This window comes from Corvus moneduloides, chromosome 15, assembly GCF_009650955.1.
Source record: "Corvus moneduloides isolate bCorMon1 chromosome 15, bCorMon1.pri, whole genome shotgun sequence".
Classification (NCBI taxonomy): domain Eukaryota; kingdom Metazoa; phylum Chordata; class Aves; order Passeriformes; family Corvidae; genus Corvus; species Corvus moneduloides.
The window spans coordinates 18,080,165-18,098,181 of NC_045490.1; the positions used below are offsets into that span (position 1 = coordinate 18,080,165).

General features: G+C 48.2%; 2 protein-coding genes across 5 annotated transcripts in view; one reads left to right on the plus strand and one right to left on the minus strand.

Annotated features, from left to right (window-relative positions):
- CTNNA1 (catenin alpha 1) overlaps nucleotides 1-18,017 on the minus strand; it is a 120,771-nt gene that overhangs the window by 49,522 nt on the left and 53,232 nt on the right. The window contains exons 1-2 of one of the 2 annotated variants that reach the window (XM_032125330.1): nucleotides 3,552-3,640; nucleotides 196-276 (exon numbers count right to left, since the gene is read on the minus strand). In XM_032125330.1, the coding sequence (XP_031981221.1) occupies nucleotides 196-276; nucleotides 3,552-3,554 (84 nt within the window). In that variant the 5' untranslated portion in view covers nucleotides 3,555-3,640. Of the gene's footprint in view, nucleotides 1-195; nucleotides 277-3,551; nucleotides 3,641-18,017 lie in introns of those variants that run through there. The other variant, XM_032125329.1, reaches the window with a different exon arrangement.
- LRRTM2 (leucine rich repeat transmembrane neuronal 2) lies at nucleotides 7,446-10,280 on the plus strand. 3 transcript variants are annotated; one of them, XM_032125331.1, is made up of 2 exons: nucleotides 7,446-8,078; nucleotides 8,414-10,280. In XM_032125331.1, the coding sequence occupies exons 1-2, from the start codon at nucleotides 8,075-8,077 to the stop codon at nucleotides 9,961-9,963; spliced, it is 1,554 nt and encodes a 517-aa protein (XP_031981222.1). In that variant the 5' UTR covers nucleotides 7,446-8,074; the 3' UTR covers nucleotides 9,964-10,280. The 3 variants fall into 3 exon arrangements, with proteins under 3 accessions (XP_031981222.1, XP_031981224.1, XP_031981223.1); XM_032125333.1 differs by having other exon boundaries at nucleotides 7,451-8,078; nucleotides 8,863-10,280; XM_032125332.1 differs by having other exon boundaries at nucleotides 7,452-8,078; nucleotides 8,842-10,280.

The following is an 18,017-nucleotide window of genomic DNA, read 5'->3' on the forward strand; positions in this document are numbered from 1 at the left end:
CAGGGAATTACATTCCCACCTCGTGCTTCCCTCCGAGCCACGCACTGGAAGCTTCTGGCTTTTAATTCACTGAAGACAGGCCAGCAAACCCACTGCCCAGCAGAAACAAATCCCCAGACAACACTTCCCAGAGGGCAAGCATGCAGCAAGGCACTCGTTTGTCTCAGCCAGTACCACCTCTGACACATTCATTACCTGTCTGCGCAGGTCTCTGGTCTTTTTGGTCATTTTATCAATGGCAGAGTTCAGGGCATCACTTCTTTCCTTGCGGCCAGCCTGGAAAACAGCAGACAGAGAGATAAACAGGTATTCAGGGTCTCAAAGCAGTTATTATTCATTTCAAACATATTGTAAGCTTCTTTCTTTATTTTTCAGGTTTGCAAAGTGATTCTGCACCCTGGCAGTGGTCTCCACCTCCCTGATAAGGCAGTCACTGCTGCCTCCAAACCCCATCCCCAGGGATCACACAACACTGCTCCTGAGCAGGCAGCCGAAAGCCCAAAATCAAAAGTCAAATCCTTATGAACCTTTTGCTGGGTAAGAAATTCAACATTTCCAGTGAGTCTCCAGGCCCACCCACGGGAAGCTGCCAAGGTTTTGATCCAGCACGTTTCTCCTGAGCCCCGTTGTTAGAGAGGGCAAAGGGCCAGGCAGCAGGGGCAGCTTCCCTTTCCCATCAGACATGAGGTCAAAGATATCCTCATTTGTACCAAATTAAGAGTTAGGTAAGACAGTGGTGGTGGTCTGGTTTTGCTGGGAGTTTTTTCTGTATAATATAGCTTATATTAGGGTTTCAAAACACACTTTATGCAACCACAATCCAATTTCTGAAGTCCTAAGCCACAATCAATATAATTATCCAGTCGAGAAGAAAAACCGTTTAGCAGTGCTGCAGAGAGGGTATGCCAGGTATCAATTCTCCAGGTGACAGGCTGGTGTGAAATATCTGGATGAACAGCCTGGAATCTAAAACACCAAGTCCACTCTAGAGCAGAAATAAAAAATGGGGGGGAGGGAGTTAGGATGTTGTAATGTCATTATAGTGTAATGAATTATTGAAGATTTGTCACTGCCATGATCAAGTTATTTGATTCTCATCACAAAAGGTAACTGAAAAGTGACTGAAGCTAAACCCAGGAGCTCGTTGTGGCGCTGCCACAGCCCTCGGCAGCCCTGGCACTGGCCCCCGTCTTTGCTCTGCATTCAAAAATTGAAGCTGAAGGCTCGAAATACAGTGAAGAGTAATGCACTGATTTACCCAACACTTTGCTGTTCCCCTGCTCGGGGGATATGACAGACAAGACTTGCTGATCAATGGCTTTGTCCCTGGCATGCTGGCGGCAGTGGGGAGTGCTGGCACCTGAGGGGGACAGGGGGACACTGACCCCAGAAGCTGCCACCAGGCACAAGCTGCTCCGAGACACCAACCTGCAGTGGCAGCTGCTTCTCCTCCTGCTGTTTCACCCGTTTACCCACAGCAACGTGACCATTTTACTGAACCCACAGCACCCCTCCCCATACACTGGGGTTTTTCCCAGGAACAAGTTTGGATCTAAGATATACGCTCATCTATTATGCAGAAAGCCAAACATTCAGCTATTCCAAGAAGTGCCATTTTACTTCTCCCCGGGTGCTCCCACATTACCATTTTAACAAGAAGCAGGAGCAGGGATTTGAGGCGAGGCCGCCCATCAATTCCACTTTGCTGTCCCTGGCTTCACAGCCCACAACAGCCTCAGTGCACAGCACCAGATGCCTTTTGGATGAGAGGAAAACCCAGAGATGGCTTCCACTAATGGACAATCAGTTCATGAGACCACTATGCAAAAAAGAGCACATTACAGCCTGAGCAGCACTGATTCCTCACTGCTGATTCATTCCTACTGCACCACGTCCCAGCGCAGGAAGAGCTGTAGAATCCAGCCCCAGTAGATTTTAGGAAGGCAGCTCCAGTTTATTTCCACCTTGTTGGCATGCAGAAGTTTTAGTACAGAAGCTTGTCAAAAGCATGACCAGAATTTCCTTTGGAAGGCTGCAGGATGAAGCACCCTGCTAATTTAGCTCTGGTGATTTAGCACACAGAGCTACTGACTGGGATCCTTTGTTAGGGCTGAGCTGGGGCAGAACAAGACAGACCCAGGACACCTCTACAGACACCCTGCTGCTCCCATTGACATCTTAAACCATCACAGCCAACTCCAACCAAGGTCCTGGACACAACAATGTCGAGTTTTGCCCAGCTGAAGTTTCTTGACTTTTTTTTCCATGCATAATAAACACTGTGGGGCCAATCAACCCCACTAGGACCTGGTGGAACACATGAAGAGCTGCACAGCCTGTGGCAGCATGAACGCCCCTGGGAACGCTGAGGATCATCCCGGGCCACACCACTGTCACTTTGTCTTGGCTCCCACACACCTCGGGAGTTTTACCCATTGGTTCCACCCCACAGCTCAAAAGTCCTGTTTGAGCTAGTCTTCCTCTCTCAAGTAATAAATCGTGTTTTAAAGGCTCCAAGTGCCAGTTTAGCTCTTCTGGGTACTTTGTTCCACTAACCAATTAGCCTGACCATTAAAAACTGGTCCTCATGTCTGGTGTGAACCTTCACTGAGGAGCCAGCTAATGACCCAGGAGCATAAGGCAGCCCAGCCATCAGCTCCTGCTATCCACGGGATTAGGAGGACTCACAAGAGTGAAGCCCAAATATTCAGATTTCTAATAGGATTTTTAGATATTCAGCACAAAACTCTGCTGAGGGAATCACAAGCCCCGCAGCCAGCGAGCAGCTAATAGATTCAGTAGATTTAATAGGGTCATGATGACCGTGTCAATCATCCTGCAGTACAATATCCCAACTCTGTCCAGCATCATGGATAATAAATTTAGCCATGGTGCAAATTTACTTTAAATTAAATCAGATCTTTATCAAAGAGGATAGAATTGATGTTAAAAATTGCTCGTTTCCCCACCCCCTTAATCTCTGCTCTTCCCCCACCACTGCTGCCCTGCTTGCAGAGCAACACAAACATTCCCTGTTGCATCCCTGCTGTGCCAGCTCACACCACCATCCCCAGTGGGGCTTGTTTTAATGCTCAAAGCAAAGAAAGGGGATTTGTGTACAGGGAGGGGAGCAGAATCACCATTTCTGTCACAAAGCACTCCTGCTGTAGGTGTGCCACCTGAATTCAGACAACCAAAAGATGGATCCAAGCTTTTCCTGCAGCTATGGAGGTTAAAATCCAATCCCAACTGAGTTTTGGAGATACAGGACCACCGTGGTGGTGGTGCATTCCACCAGGATCCGCAGAGCATGTGCTGTAACCAGCCACTCAAAGATACGTTTTTGTAGCTAAACATCACAAACATCTGTTGTTAAAGGTTCATCAACAGTTTGGGTTAAGCTGAGCCCACAGAGGGAGATGGTGCCTCCTGCTCAGCACCACCTCACACCATCCCTGCAGAGCCCAGCATGCCCCCTCCCCAGATCAGCACCCAGATGTGAGCCAGATGTGCCACTGCCCAGAGCCACCACTGCCCCACCTGCCACTCACCATACAATTACCCAAAAAGGATGGTTGGCAGAGAGGTTTCTGCTTCAGGTTGTCTGTGAATTGTCTTCTGGGATGTCAGTACCACAGGCAGCATCCTGGTTAATGATGGGGCTGAATAAGTGGCAAATGAGTGCCTGGCACACCTTCCTATGGGCAGGCAGTGGTGTGACACGTGCCACCTCTGAGCTCTGCCTCCAGGGCACACAGGACATCAGCTCCCAGGGGCATTTTGTCCCATGCTTGGTTCTGCCTTGCCCCCCAGCCTAATTCCGTGTCTACAGAGGATAACCATGCACGGCCCTCCATCACTGTGACAGCAGGGCTGCCACCAAATTCCAGACAGAACAGTGCTGATTCAAGGCCAGGCAGTGAGAGCAGCAGAGCGTGGCCCACACAAATTCCAGCAGTGTTTTCACATCCAAGGTCTGCTGGTGGAGGAAGCAGGACTGTGCCCTGGTTTGCTGCAGGAAGGAGTCTCCCACAGCCAGCCCACAGCTCAGCAAAGGAAACGGGCTGCACGGCATGGTCCAGGGTTCAGCAAGAACCTGAGTGACAATAAAGCTGCCTGCACTGTCCCCCCTGCCCAGCTGGCCATGCCACAGCACTGCCAGCCTGACATCCCTCCCCACAGCCAGGCTGCACCAGAGAGGGGAAGGGTGGCTGCTGCACTCACCCCGCTACAAGGAGGAATTACCATGTGCAACCAGTGCCAGGTGCAGAGAGCTGCCAGACAGGGAGGTGACAGCCTCCTGTGGTGGGCATGATGCCACCACACGTGCCCTCTGCTCCCAGGAAGACAACGACACCCGACCTACAGTGCCGTGTCCCATCCCTCCCACTGCCCTGCCCCAAAGGACTCTCCGGCTCTCTGAAGCACTGGGCACATCTGCTGCTGCTGCTGGATCACCTCGGACATGCCTTTGCCGCATGTGCCCCTTCCCAGGGCTCAGTCCTACCCCAGCTCACGGCAGCGAATCCAAGTGACAGAGCACGCACGGTGACACTGCAGCCACACGTCCCTGCTCACCTCCTGCCTCACAGTCCCGTGACACAGCACAACAACCTTCTGGCCAAAAAGCAGCAAACCCTCCCATGGCCCCCGAGGTGCAATTCCCACAGCCCTTCCTGCAGGCAGAGGGGTGAGCTGGCTGCCTGTGCAGTGCCACACACATGGCTGCGTGTCCCGGGTGCTGCAGTCTCACCTGCAGCTCCAGGACTTGCGCCCTCCAGGCCCCCAGCACAGCAAAGTCACGCAGCCCCCACATCTACATCCAGTAAAATTAGCTTTTATGTTGTTCTTAATACACTAGGAAGGCTTCCACAAGATGTCAGCCTAACTAAATGACAACGCTCGCCTCAGGGTGCAATTCTACTTTCCCAGCGCATGGGTTTAGCAGGAAAACCAGTTGTGCTGCTGCCCCAGGAGTGGGGTAGGTGAGAAGCCCCCAAAAGGGTTATCTGGTCCTAGCAAGCTTATTCCTGCCGATTTCCCTGTCCACGTTGAACGTGAGGGTTCAGGCTGCCATAAAGCTCCCGCTGTGGCAGAAGTGCCCAGATGGCATCAACATGGTTTTCCTTGCCAGGCAATGACTTTTCAGGCTCAGAAGAAATGCATTTGCATGAGTTTTCTGGGGGTTTATTCCCAGCCTGTTACACCTTGATACCCCAGGCAGCTCCCAAGGACCAATGTGAATGTCACTGCAGTGTTCCACACTCAGGAGACTCAGATGCACACTTGTGGTAATAACTGCTATTTCACAGCAAGTGCACATAAAAACATGTTTTGCTAAGAAAAGCACCCATAAAGTTCGCGTTAACAGTTTCCTAAACAGGAAACTCGCTGGCAAGGTGCTAAATAGCCCTTGTTTGGTTAAGGGCCAAAGAATGGAGAGCTTCAGAAAAGGAGCAACTCACCGTGTTTGAACATTAACTCTTAACTCTGTGCCAAATTACACAATCTTGACGTAGGAGGAACCTACCAGCAGATACTGATGCAAAAAAGCAAAATGTTTCCAACGATCCCTAATTTCAGTCTCCTGGTAAGAGTGGAAGAGGCAGCAGCGGGGAGGGCTAACAGTTGACCTCAAATTATAGCCTTTGGAATGTTGTTGTTAAATGTTACGGTAACATATTGAAACGTTCTTAGAATTCAAAGCAACACTTCAGATCAGGGTGTTGCGCAGAGCTGCTCCCAGAACCGTCCGCAGGTGCTGCGGTTCCGCTGGGCAGCTGGCAGCTGAGCCTCAGCTCTTTGTACACTGAACGTTAAACAAGAAGAAATTCTTTAAATAGGTTTATGTAATTTCTTTGCATGTATTTCTTTCACCCTGGAGCAAATGTGAAAATATTTACTATGGCAGAGCAATTTAAGAAATTTATCTAACATTTCCTAATTTGCTTAATCATTAAAGACAGTTACTCTCCTAATGGGTTTAGGGTAGGGTTTATTTGTTTTGCTTTAGCTCTTTTTGAGGTTTGAGGGGGTTTTGAGGTTTTCTTCTTGTGTGTTGTTAAAGAGTTCACCTTCTCCATCCCTTTATTTTCCACCCAGTGCTCCCGTTGAGTCTGCCCATCCCAGAAAGGGAGCACCAGAGGCAGTGTCCCCTTCCCACCACCAGCAGACAGCCAAGGGAGAAGCAGGCAGGAAACAGGAGGTCTTAGTTTTAGCAAGGACCTCCAAGGAACCAAAGCAAGGAACCAACACTTAATAACAAAGGTAAAAGGCCATTTTATTTTAAAACCTTCTTTTGACACAATTCATCTTGCTCCATCAGCACGGGAAATTTGTTATTCTCGGCTCATTCCAGATCTTGGAGGTCGGAGGTGATACCTCGCTGCTACACAGAAAACATTGTCAAGTGCCTCCTACTGCATTATTGCTTTATATCTCAAGGTGAAAATAAAAGAAAAGCTTATCAGCTTATCCAAGTTGCCTGGAGCAGGAAGCCAGCATCCCCCTGCTGCACCCACATCGAGCCACAACCAGAGCAGTGGCTCCGAAGGCTTTATCTGCACATGCATCCCAAAAACATATAAAAATGTCAATCAAGCCTGGTCATTTACCTTTCAATACCGACTGTCCCAGAGGAGAGGTTGCTCTGAATAATGGGGCAATGAACCTTTAAAGCAAGCAAACAGCCTGAGAGCCCAGTGTCCTCCTCCTGGCTGTGCGAGCACACTCCGACCAGAGCCCGGCGGGGCTGGACCAGCACACACAGCTCTGCAGGGACACAGCTCTGCAGCCCTAAACCCACAGGATAGCTGTTACAGAGCCACTCTGCAGCCAGGGGCTCATGGAGGCGGTGTCCCCCTTTCTGAGAGAACACACAGCAGCAGGACATAGCGAGTGACCACAAGGAAGCCCTCGCACTGCTCCGAGCCCCGACTGGAAATGCCAACCTCACCGTTTCCTCCCTGCACTCCAGTGCCCAGGAAAAAGCAAGTACAAAAGCCACCGTTTGGGAGGAGAAAATAGATTTTCTAGTTTCATAACCACACACTGTCAAGCTGGATTCCAATTAAATTTTTCCTGTGCCTTAACACAAGCTTTGCTTTTTCCAGAAATTTCCCCTGGCTCGAAGCACTTGCTCCTGTGCCCTGCTCCCAGGCTGTACTTCCTGACACACCAGCTCCAGCTACACCACTGCTCTCTGCACTTCTGCAGGGACCACAGTCGCACATAGTTGTCACACGGAGCTCTGAGCTGCTCAGTCCCTCTCACCTCCATGAAAGCCAGTGCTGACCAGCATCCTCTATTCAAACTCTGCGCATTTTGCATCTAAAAGTTCCTTTCATGCAGGGAGATTTAGTAGAGAAGTGGGAGCAGGCAGCACTCAGGCACTTCCACCCGTGGCTCTGCGCTGCTTTTAACCCCAGCTGCGCAGAGCCGGCGCAGATGTGGGGGGAGCAGGGTGCTGCAAGTCTCTCCTGCTCCTTCTGTCGCGGGGACGAAGGACTCCTGCCGCTGGATTTTTCCCCCTCTATCAGTGGTCTTTAACACAATCACAGTATGCAGAACAATGCTTTAAAACAGCAAAGCTTCTGGAAAACCCAAACAAAAGGAACGTCACCAGGTGACGTCAGCCTATATAGAGCCCTGTGTGGTCGCAGCGCATAAGCAAATCCATTCTTGTACCGCTTCCCTGAAAAGCTTTTCAGTAAATGCACTCATGCTACTACAGGAGCTTCTCTCAGCAATAAGCCACCCATCTGCCATCAACAAGTTAGGACTAAAGGAAGCCACAGCTGCGGAAAAGGAAAACGTGAGCTTCAATTAACCAGCTGAGCAGCCACGGAGGACGAAAACTTGTATTAAGGCTTAAAAATTTCAGACCTGTCAGAGGAGATCAAGGCAGCAATTTCAAAAGGAATATTCCAAGAGAGCATCGTGGATTTTGCACTAATATCAAAGGACTCTAAACCTGGTCAATTATTCAAGGCTGTCTCATATTAGAGCCTTTCACAGACTCACGGCGTTGAGTCTCAAACTACGACTGAATGCACCCTCCAATGTACTCAAAAGAATGGGTAAGTTCCTGCGTTTCTCTGTTCCTTGTATAATGAATGACGGCTCTGCTTTAAAGGAGCAGTTAAGATGCTAAAGCTGATTGCTCTGCAATGAACCTTATGAAAAAAATGTTTTCCGATAGTGCCACTGTAACCCTCCGTAATCGAGATAAAGCCTCCTCCTAAGTGTAATGTCCAAGTACTCGGTTTGTCGTAGTAAGTTGTTTCTTGCATTTAGAATTAGCTTGTTGGAAATGCATGGCAATGTTATCTGCAGTGAAATCTTCCACCGTGATGTTCCAAGTGTACTGATAAGGCTATCCTATCTTGTTGTTTTCCTAAATTATATTCTGCAGGCTTACATTTCAAGTGGCCATTAGGGGCTCGTATGCTGGCAGCACTATATGCAATGAGTATGGTTTTAAAAATGCTGCCTGCCTTGGGCATGGCTTGTCCACCAAAATGTCGCTGTGAGAAGCTGCTCTTTTACTGTGACTCTCAGGGGTTTCACTCAGTGCCAAACACCACTGAAAAGGGCTCGCTAGGTTTGTCACTGAGGCACAATTATATTTCTGAACTTGAAAGGGATCAATTTGCAAGCTTCAGTCAACTTACTTGGCTTCACTTAGATCATAATCAAATTGCAACAGTCAGAGAAGATTCTTTTCAAGGACTGTATAAACTTAAGGAATTAGTCTTAAGTTCCAACAAAATCTTTCATTTGCCAAACACAACTTTTAGCCAGCTGCTTAACCTGCAGAATTTGGACCTCTCTTTTAATCAGTTATCCTCTCTGCACCCCGAGCTCTTCTACGGCCTTCGCAAGCTACAGACCTTGCACTTGCGATCCAACTCCCTGCGGACCATCCCGGTCCGCCTGTTCTGGGACTGTCGTAGCCTGGAATTCCTGGATTTGAGCACAAACCGCTTGCGAAGTTTGGCTCGCAATGGATTTGCGGGATTAATCAAGCTGAGGGAGCTTCACCTAGAGCACAACCAGCTGACAAAGATTAATTTTGCTCACTTCCTCCGGCTGAGCAGCCTGCACACGCTCTTCTTGCAGTGGAACAAAATTAGCAACTTGACATGTGGGATGGAGTGGACCTGGGGCACCTTAACAAAGCTTGATTTGACTGGAAACGAAATCAAAGCCATCGACCTCACTGTCTTTGAAACTATGCCTAACCTTAAAACCCTCCTCATGGATAACAACAAGCTCACCACTCTGGATTCCAAGATCCTGAGCTCGCTGACATCCCTCACCACCGTGGGCCTCTCCGGCAATCTGTGGGAATGCAGCCCAAAGATCTGCGCCTTGGCCACATGGTTGAGTGGCTTCCAAGGTCGGTGGGAGCACTCCATCCTCTGCCACAGCCCCGACCACACCCAGGGAGAGGATATTCTGGATGCAGTGTATGGTTTTCAGCTTTGCTGGAATTTATCGACTGTGGTTACCCCCGTGGCTACGACGTCGTACACAGCTCCAACTACCGAGTACACGAAAAGAATAAGCTCTTCTCATTTCCATGTGGGAGACAAAGAGATTCCAACTACGGCGGGCATGGTCGTTACCACCGAAGAACAGTTCCCTGAGCCAAACAATGCCATCTTCACTCAGAGGGTAATTACAGGAACAATGGCTTTATTGTTTTCTTTCTTTTTTATCATTTTTATAGTGTTCATCTCCAGGAAGTGCTGCCCTCCCACACTAAGAAGAATTAGGCAGTGCTCAATGATTCAAAACCACAGGCAGCTCCGATCCCAAACGCGGCTGCATATGGCCAATATGTCAGACCAAGGACCCTATAACGAGTACGAACCCACCCACGAAGGACCCTTCATCATCATCAATGGCTACGGACAGTGCAAGTGCCAGCAGCTGCCCTATAAAGAATGTGAAGTATAATACCTACAGCCCATCACAAAGTAAATCAGATAAGTAACCTATTTTAAAATTGTAGGGACCTACATCAGATTCTAATTTTTACAAATGTTGACATAAAGCCTAATTTTCCAAGCTACTTAATGGAAACATTGTTTATGGAGTGGTGCAGTATTTTTAAGTTTTTTAAAAAATAAATCCATAATATTTTCAGTGTTAAAGAAGCAATGATTACATTAAACTTGCACTCCTAATGTTTAAAAGTCTAAAGATATGCTCACCTCAAACTATGTAAAATGTTTCATGTTATGTAATTATATGACTGTGTGTAAACATTTATACCCGAGTCTCCATATTCTACTTTTTCTACTGCAAACAGTCCGAGGGGAAGGATACTGGATATCTGTACAGGGATCTGTGGGGGACGTGCGCTCCGTTTGTTCCACTGCAGCTGGAGGATCCCAAACACTGCAGCTGGCTCCAGGCACTTTAAGGGCAGCTGGGGAGGAAGATTTTCCTCCTCTGAGCATTTCACTCCAGTAAGGGAAAGGAGGGAAAACAGAAGGAAAAAAACATAAAGAGCAACAAAGGTCCAGGTGGGAATTTCAGTGCATTGGGGTGAATTTATCTGAAATACAGTTTTTCTCTGTGCGTGTTCATAGCTTGGCTTGCTGAAAGGCACAGCAGGCACAGAAAGGAACAGTTCACACAGGCACACACAGCCCTGGGCAGGATGGGCACACACACACACACAGAGGAGCAGGATGGGCACACAGCCCCAGGAGCAGGATGGGCACACACACACACAGCCCCAGGAGCAGGATGGGCACACACACACAGCCCCAGGCAGGATGGACAGGCACACATGGGCACACAGCCCCGGGCAGGATGGACACACACACACACACAGCCCTGGGCAGGATGGGCACACACACATGGGCACACAGCCCTGGGCAGGATGGGTGCACACACACACACACAGCCCCAGGAGCAGGATGGGCACACACACATGGGCACACAGCCCTGGGCAGGATGGGTGCACACACACACACACACCCCCAGGAGCAGGATGGGCACACAGCCCCAGGAGCAGGATGGGCACACACACACAGAGCCCCAGGCAGGATGGACACACAGACATGGGCACACAGCCCCGGGCAGGATGGATACACACACACACACAGCCCTGGGCAGGATGGGCACACACACATGGGCACACAGCCCTGGGCAGGATGGACACACACACACACACAGCCCTGGGCAGGATGGACACACAGACATGGGCACACAGCCCTGGGCAGGATGGGCACACACACACACACAGCCCTGGGCAGGATGGGCACACACACATGGGCACACAGCCCTGGGCAGGATGGACACACACACACACACAGCCTCAGGCAGGATGGGTGCACACACACACACACCCAGGAGCAGGATGGGCACACACACATGGGCACACAACCCCGGGAAGGATGGGCAGACACACCCCAGGAGCAGGATGGGCATAGACACCCCCAGGAGCAGGATGGGTGCACAGCCCTGGGTAGGATGGGCACACACACACACAGAGGAGCAGGATGGACACACAGCCCCAGGAGCAGGATGGGCACACAGCCCCAGGAGCAGGATGGGCACACAGCCCCAGGAGCAGGATGGGCACACACCCCCAGGAGCAGGATGGGCACACAGCCCCAGGAGCAGGACGGGCACACACCCCCAGGAGCAGGATGGGCACACAGCCCCAGGAGCAGGATGGGCACACACACACACACCCCCAGGAGCAGGATGGGCACACAGCCCCAGGAGCAGGATGGGCACGCAGCCCCAGGAGCAGGATGGGCACACACACACACACCCCCAGGAGCAGGATGGGCACACACCCCCAGGAGCAGGATGGGCACACACCCCCAGGAGCAGGATGGGCACACACAGCCCCAGGAGCAGGACAGCCCTCCGTGTGTCCCCAGACTGGCAGTGTAGCTTCTTTCGGGAGGCTCAGCACGCCGGGATCGATTGGAAATATTAAGTACATTCAGTGCTCAGCTCCCTGGTTTCACTTGATGATGCTTTTCATGAATTCAGGCTAATTACTTAATGACAATGAACAAACAGCATTTCAACACCTTTTCATGTGTAAATACCCTTAATGCAAGGTTCTCTTGATTAAAAGCAAATATCAACAGCGAGGTTAAGGAGAAAAGGGAAGGAAGAAAGGAAGGAAGGAAGAAGCCTCTCTTTGTCCCCCTGCTGCCCCCCCAGCTGAGGCTTCCTCTCGCTGGGAAGCTATTTTCATGCACTAACTCCACTAGTTTCTCTGGAGACAGAATTAGCCCCTGTAATATAAGCTCTCACTTGTCCTCCTCTTCCAAAATTCAAGATAAAAAAAGACCTCTTCTGATAAGTTAGGATAATATGATTAGTTTATAGAATAGTTCACTGAAAAATGTTTTGTTTCTTACTTGATATGGGACAGAATCTAAACTAGTATGACTTAAAAAAACCCCATATATAAATATATATATACACACACACCTCATTCTAAGGGGTAATTTGGTTTCTTTAGCCAGAAGTACCATATTGCTATTTATACTCTATTATGAAATTATATGTAAATATTTGCAGATCTATGCAGTGATGGTGGTACTCAGATGCCACAAGGGTGGGGGGGTGGGGGGTCTGCAAAGGATTACATTATTTTTAAGTCAACTGCTCAAATATTGTAAACATTCTAACCAAAGCTAAACGATGCAGAGGGATGGAGAATTATTTTATATATATATACATGTATGTATAACTAAAAAATGTGTTGTGTCCAATGCTGCAGTGTTAAACAATTACCAGCACACCCTGATGAAGAAACGAAATTCCTCACAGTGTTGCCATACCTTGACCAAATCCATAATTACAGTATGCTAATTGTGATGTACTAAACTATCCTACAAACTTTTTAAACAGAAGAAACACTGCATAAAAATCTGTTTGCTATTTCACTCTGCTTTTCTCTCTATATTACCACTTAGTGAGGTATTTAGGGTGCAATTATACAACAGTTTGATGTTTTCTTGTGAGATGAATTCGTCCAAGGCAATTATAGCAAGATAAGTAACTTCTGTTAAAATTTTACATAAAGGTTTTTCAATGGCTGGTTTTGAAGATATTAATTTGCATCATTTTACTTTTACATACAGTGCCCTTATTATAAAACCAATATTTTGTTTATTTCCCTTGACTCTGTACTTTAATGGAAGAGATCCAGTGAAGCCTAATGGATTTCCATGGAGATACCTTTGAACTCTTGTTACTGTTAATTCTAGGATGAGTCCATTTACACCTGTTCTGGGAAATTAATTACTGCTTTTAACTGACTAAAAAAAATCCTGTGGGGTAGGTGGACAAAGAGCAGATGTTCTGTATGATTATATCTCATGTGAAGCAGAAGGCCAGAGCTAAGCTGAGAAATACAAACCCATATTGGTGCCCAGGGGTATTTAGCTGACTGTAGGAAGACTTGCTTTGCTCCTTCCCATAACTAAGTGCTCACAGCTCTTCTGAGGCCCAGGATGCTGCTCTAGGGGCAGGTGAGGGAGCAGTGAGTGGGCACTGAGTGGGCATTGAGTGGGCAGTGAGTGAGCATCGCTCTCCCTGCCTGTGCACCTCCCTCACCCCACGCTGCTCAGAGCTGGCACAGGTCAGCTCTGGGAGCCTGGGGAGGAGGCACTTAGGGATGACTTCTACCTACAGCTGCAGGGCACCAGCACAGACAAAGTTATCACTGAGCTCGTTAATTATCCTGGCAGCCAAATAATCTGGCTATGCTGCCATCCCCCATCAGATGTCACCACTGAACTCTGAGGGCCTCAGCTGCAGTTGCAGGAAGCAATCCCACCCCCTCCCTGCAGGCCCTGCAGAAACCCTTGCTCTAAGGCAGCTCAAGGGGCACCACGTCAGTCTTCCAACAGGAACAAGAAGTGGCTGCTTGATGAAGAGCTGAGGCTCCTCCAGAGGAGGTGCTCTGCCAGCACCCCAGCTCCGTCCCACTCCATCTTTATGAGCTTGTAATTACACCCAAGAAGAGCAAAGACAGATGCTCCAGCAGTGCTGGATTTAACCCTCGTCTCCATCCCTGCCACTCACGGCAATTTTCCAAGCATTAAAGCACTGTTCCAGCGCCTCTCCAAGCAAACCCACCCAGGCACCCAACTTCTCCCTCCCACCAGCACTCCCAGTTTCCACTGGTCCTGCAGTGCTTGGCTTGCAGACAGCAAAGCAGGAGGCCAGCAGGCACAGCCCAGCACCGTTCCCATTCCCGCTCTGTACTCCACACTCATCCACAGCCCATCTCCCAAATGCCGTGGTTTACGTCTGCTATTTCCAAGCCCATTTGTTGCCAGGTTCCGGGAATAAGCAAAGCAATTCTGCAAACATTACATTTAGGGTAACAGGTATCATAAAACTCACAGAATGTCAAACACTAGCAGTGAAGTCAACTTGAATTCCCTGCGGAGGGACAGCAAGCACCAGGCAGAGCCATCGTTCTACACAAGGACACAGCCAGAGGCTGTTAATATTTTTTATTTTAAAGTTACTGTCTTCCATTTGCAATTGCTTGTGACTCTTCCAGGCAAGGAGGGGATTGGAATAATTGTGCTACTCTGCAGTCTCTGATTTATTTTGTTGATGGAACAAGAACCACGATGATTTGGTTTAAATTAATCGTATTTCAGTAGAAGCACTGGGTGATGACAGGAGCTTGTTAACTTGCCCTCCCCAAATACCATCTCTGCTGCACAGCCTCGGTTTGTACAGATCCTACATTGCTTACAGGTGCTTCAACACCCCGAGGCACAGCCTCAGAGGTCTTTGGGTCTTTTAGAAACAGAATTTCTTGTACTGCTCTTGAGGTGCTTGTCCCATCCAAAGATCTCCTCCAGCCTTGCTGATCTCCAGGCAGCTTCTCCTGCTCCCCTCCCTCACGCCAGTGAAATGGAAACCCAGCAGCACAAGTTCAGGTTTTGAGTCATCCTCCTGAACAGGCTGAATTAATGCTCCCAGTTAGTCGCTCTGCATTAGATCAGTGTTTAAATGCACACAAGTAAAAATTACCCGATGAAGGGTAAAATGGGTGAGTGTTCAGTCTCCAGCTGAAGTGTTCTCTGCACTGAGCTCCCGTTCCCTATCAGATGGAAACAGAACAAATGCTGCTCCAGCAGTGTTTGGTTTTGTTTGCTTCTCCCCCAAGCAGAAATGATGCGATTTTTCAGTGATCAGCCACATGCAAATCTGAGCCTCTGAGCTTCTGTCCCATTACCCCCTTAGAAGACAGGGGCCTATTGCTACCTTGTAAAACCAGAAACATCCTGTGGCTTTAAACCAGAAATCTGCACTACACACTTATTTTTAATGTGTCTAAGATAATTTCTGTACTACTTTAATGGAAATAAAGTTGATTTAATTTTGTGATCTGTGTAGCTATCAAAATCCATCTGTTCAGACCTATGAAACTTACCCAGGAGCTGAATTTCATCTTTCTTATGAAGTTTTCCATAAAAAATTAAACAAGTTCAGAAGGGGATACAGTATTTCTCCTCCCCCTGAAAAAGGAACAAGCAAGGAAACAACAGAAACCAAAGGCAGCAGCTCCTCCCTCCCCACACCTTCCTCCACTGCAAATGTCCCAGATGCTAAAATTGGTGCTGGGCTTTGCTTTTTAAGGCACCACGTTAGCAGGATGCTTAGAGATAATTTCAGAATCAGCTGGAAATTCAGCATTTCACATCTTGTGTAAAATTATTTTGAGAGGCATCTAGGGAAAGGTACCAAAAGCTTTGAGGGGTATAATCAGGCCCCAGATGGGGTGAAACACCAATGTACACCACTGTGCAAGCAGGTTGTACACCACTGTGTAAGCACTGAGAAGCTACACCTGCCATCCCCCAACCACTCCTTTGTAAAAAGCCAAACAAAACCCACCCCGTTTTTCTTTTTACTAATGAAAACACTAGTAAGTGAACTATTCTACCAGCTTAGCAACCCAAGATTACAGAGAGTCCTCGATGCGTTGTGTTTAAATTATGTTTCAAGAGCCAACTTCTGGTGGGAGGGGGTGTGAGTAATGGAGTAAAACAAGTGCAGTGTACAGAAGCATTTTGTTATTAAAATTGTGTATACTGTAAAACTGAATTTGCCTCTTTCTTCCTCCCTTTTCAAGCAGAGGTGTCAAAAGCTCACTCTTTCATGGTATGTTAAAACCAGTCTGCACTCACTGTCCCAAGCAGGCAAGTCAGGTTTGGGCCATTTGCCAGAGTCACACCAAATGCAGCACCTTCTGTTGCACCACAGGGAGCAGGGCTGCACGGGCTCCTCCCAAACCAGGTGTCTCTTGATGAGCAAAACCTGTCTGAATGAGCAGGCTGGGAGTGAAAACCAAACCAAAGCCAAACTCTTGCCTCTGGAGTAGCTGGATCGGGATCAGGGCAGGCACAGCCCGGCCGAGCTGCCGAGCCCTGGCTCTGCCCCTGGGTGGTCCCTGGGTCTGCAGGGACACCACCATGGCCACCTGTGGGTCACTGCGCCAGCCAGGAGCTGGCATTTCCAACGGGACCGCCCTGCCAACAGTTCAGCAAGGACAAAGAGCCTGTTAGGTTTAGAGGTGTCACACAGTGAGACATCCCATCAGCTCTGAGTCACAGCCCTCCAGGAAGGGCCACGACCACATTCCGGTACAAGCAGTGTTCTTTCCATGGGCTACCAGAGCGGACACAGCGTTCAGAGCCACCAAGCCTCAATACCACGGGAAGGATTCCTGGGTTTGAGAAGTGACAAGTTCATGGACACAGCCCAAAAGCCTTGATAGAGAACTGAACAAAAGAGCAAGTTTCAGGATGTTCCAAGATGATTACACGCACCGAACCGCCAGCTAAAATCATTTTAGTAACTAAGCATTAGCTGCATTTACTTTTTTATCAAAAGGTTTGGCTGGAACAAGTTCTCAAGGGTTTTAAATGTCAGTTGGCAAACTGCCTCTCAAATCCTTGTAATACTTCAGAGCAGCACACGATATATCTATTTTTTTAAACTCTCAGAGACTAATTTTACAAGCAAAAGCATCTCTCAACTACAAACCCAGTTGTTCTCACAACCAAAGGTAACGTACCTTAGAGAAAAACCAGTATTCTGAATACATTATGCAAAACCTTTAAATCCAATTAGTAACAAGGAAATGTCAACATCACTAGCAACTTACTCTTAAATGCAGGCTCTGTTAAGACAACTGCTAAAAAATTGAGATTCAAGAATTTGACTGGAGAGGATTGCACAAATGAACTGAAAACTGCAGCACTGGGAAACCCTGACTGTCCTCCAGTGAATGTCCAGGCTAAGGGACAGGATTCAGTGTGAGTGTTCACCCACCACAAAACCCTGATGTCAGTATTTTCTGTAATCTGTTCTTAAGGAAAAGCTCTACAAAATCATTGTTACCTAATCAAAAAATTCATTACCATGAAGATTTTAGGAGATTTTATTAAAATGAGTTAAAGCTCTATTTGTCATATTTGACATAGGATTCACATGGTCTGGGCCTTATTTTGGATGCAATGTTTTTACAGTGAGGGTGGTGAGGCCCTGGGATAGGTTACCCAGAGAGGTGGTGGATGCCCCTTCCCTGGACACATTCAAGGCCAGGTTGGACAGCACTTTGGGCAATCTGATCTAGGTAAAGCTGTTCCCACTCATTGCAGGGGGCTGGACTGGGGTGGCTTTTAAAGGCCCCTTCCCACCCAAACCATTCTGTGATTCTATGAAACAGGAAAGTGACAAGTGTCTCATTAACAAATTTCTGGGTTTACTTCTGTGATGCACAGCTCCAGAGGTTTGGCTGCCAAGGGTACTGAGCAAACCTTTCTGAGCTGACAGGTAACCAAACCCTGCTTTCAGCTCTTCAGCAGGTGTTAATCCACAAGGTCTGTAATTTGACTTTTTCTTCTAAGTCTGCTAAAAGGACAAGAGTTAAACACACACAAAGTTGAGACCTTCTGAACAAACAGCATAAAAGCCAGGAGCAAGAAGCTGAACCA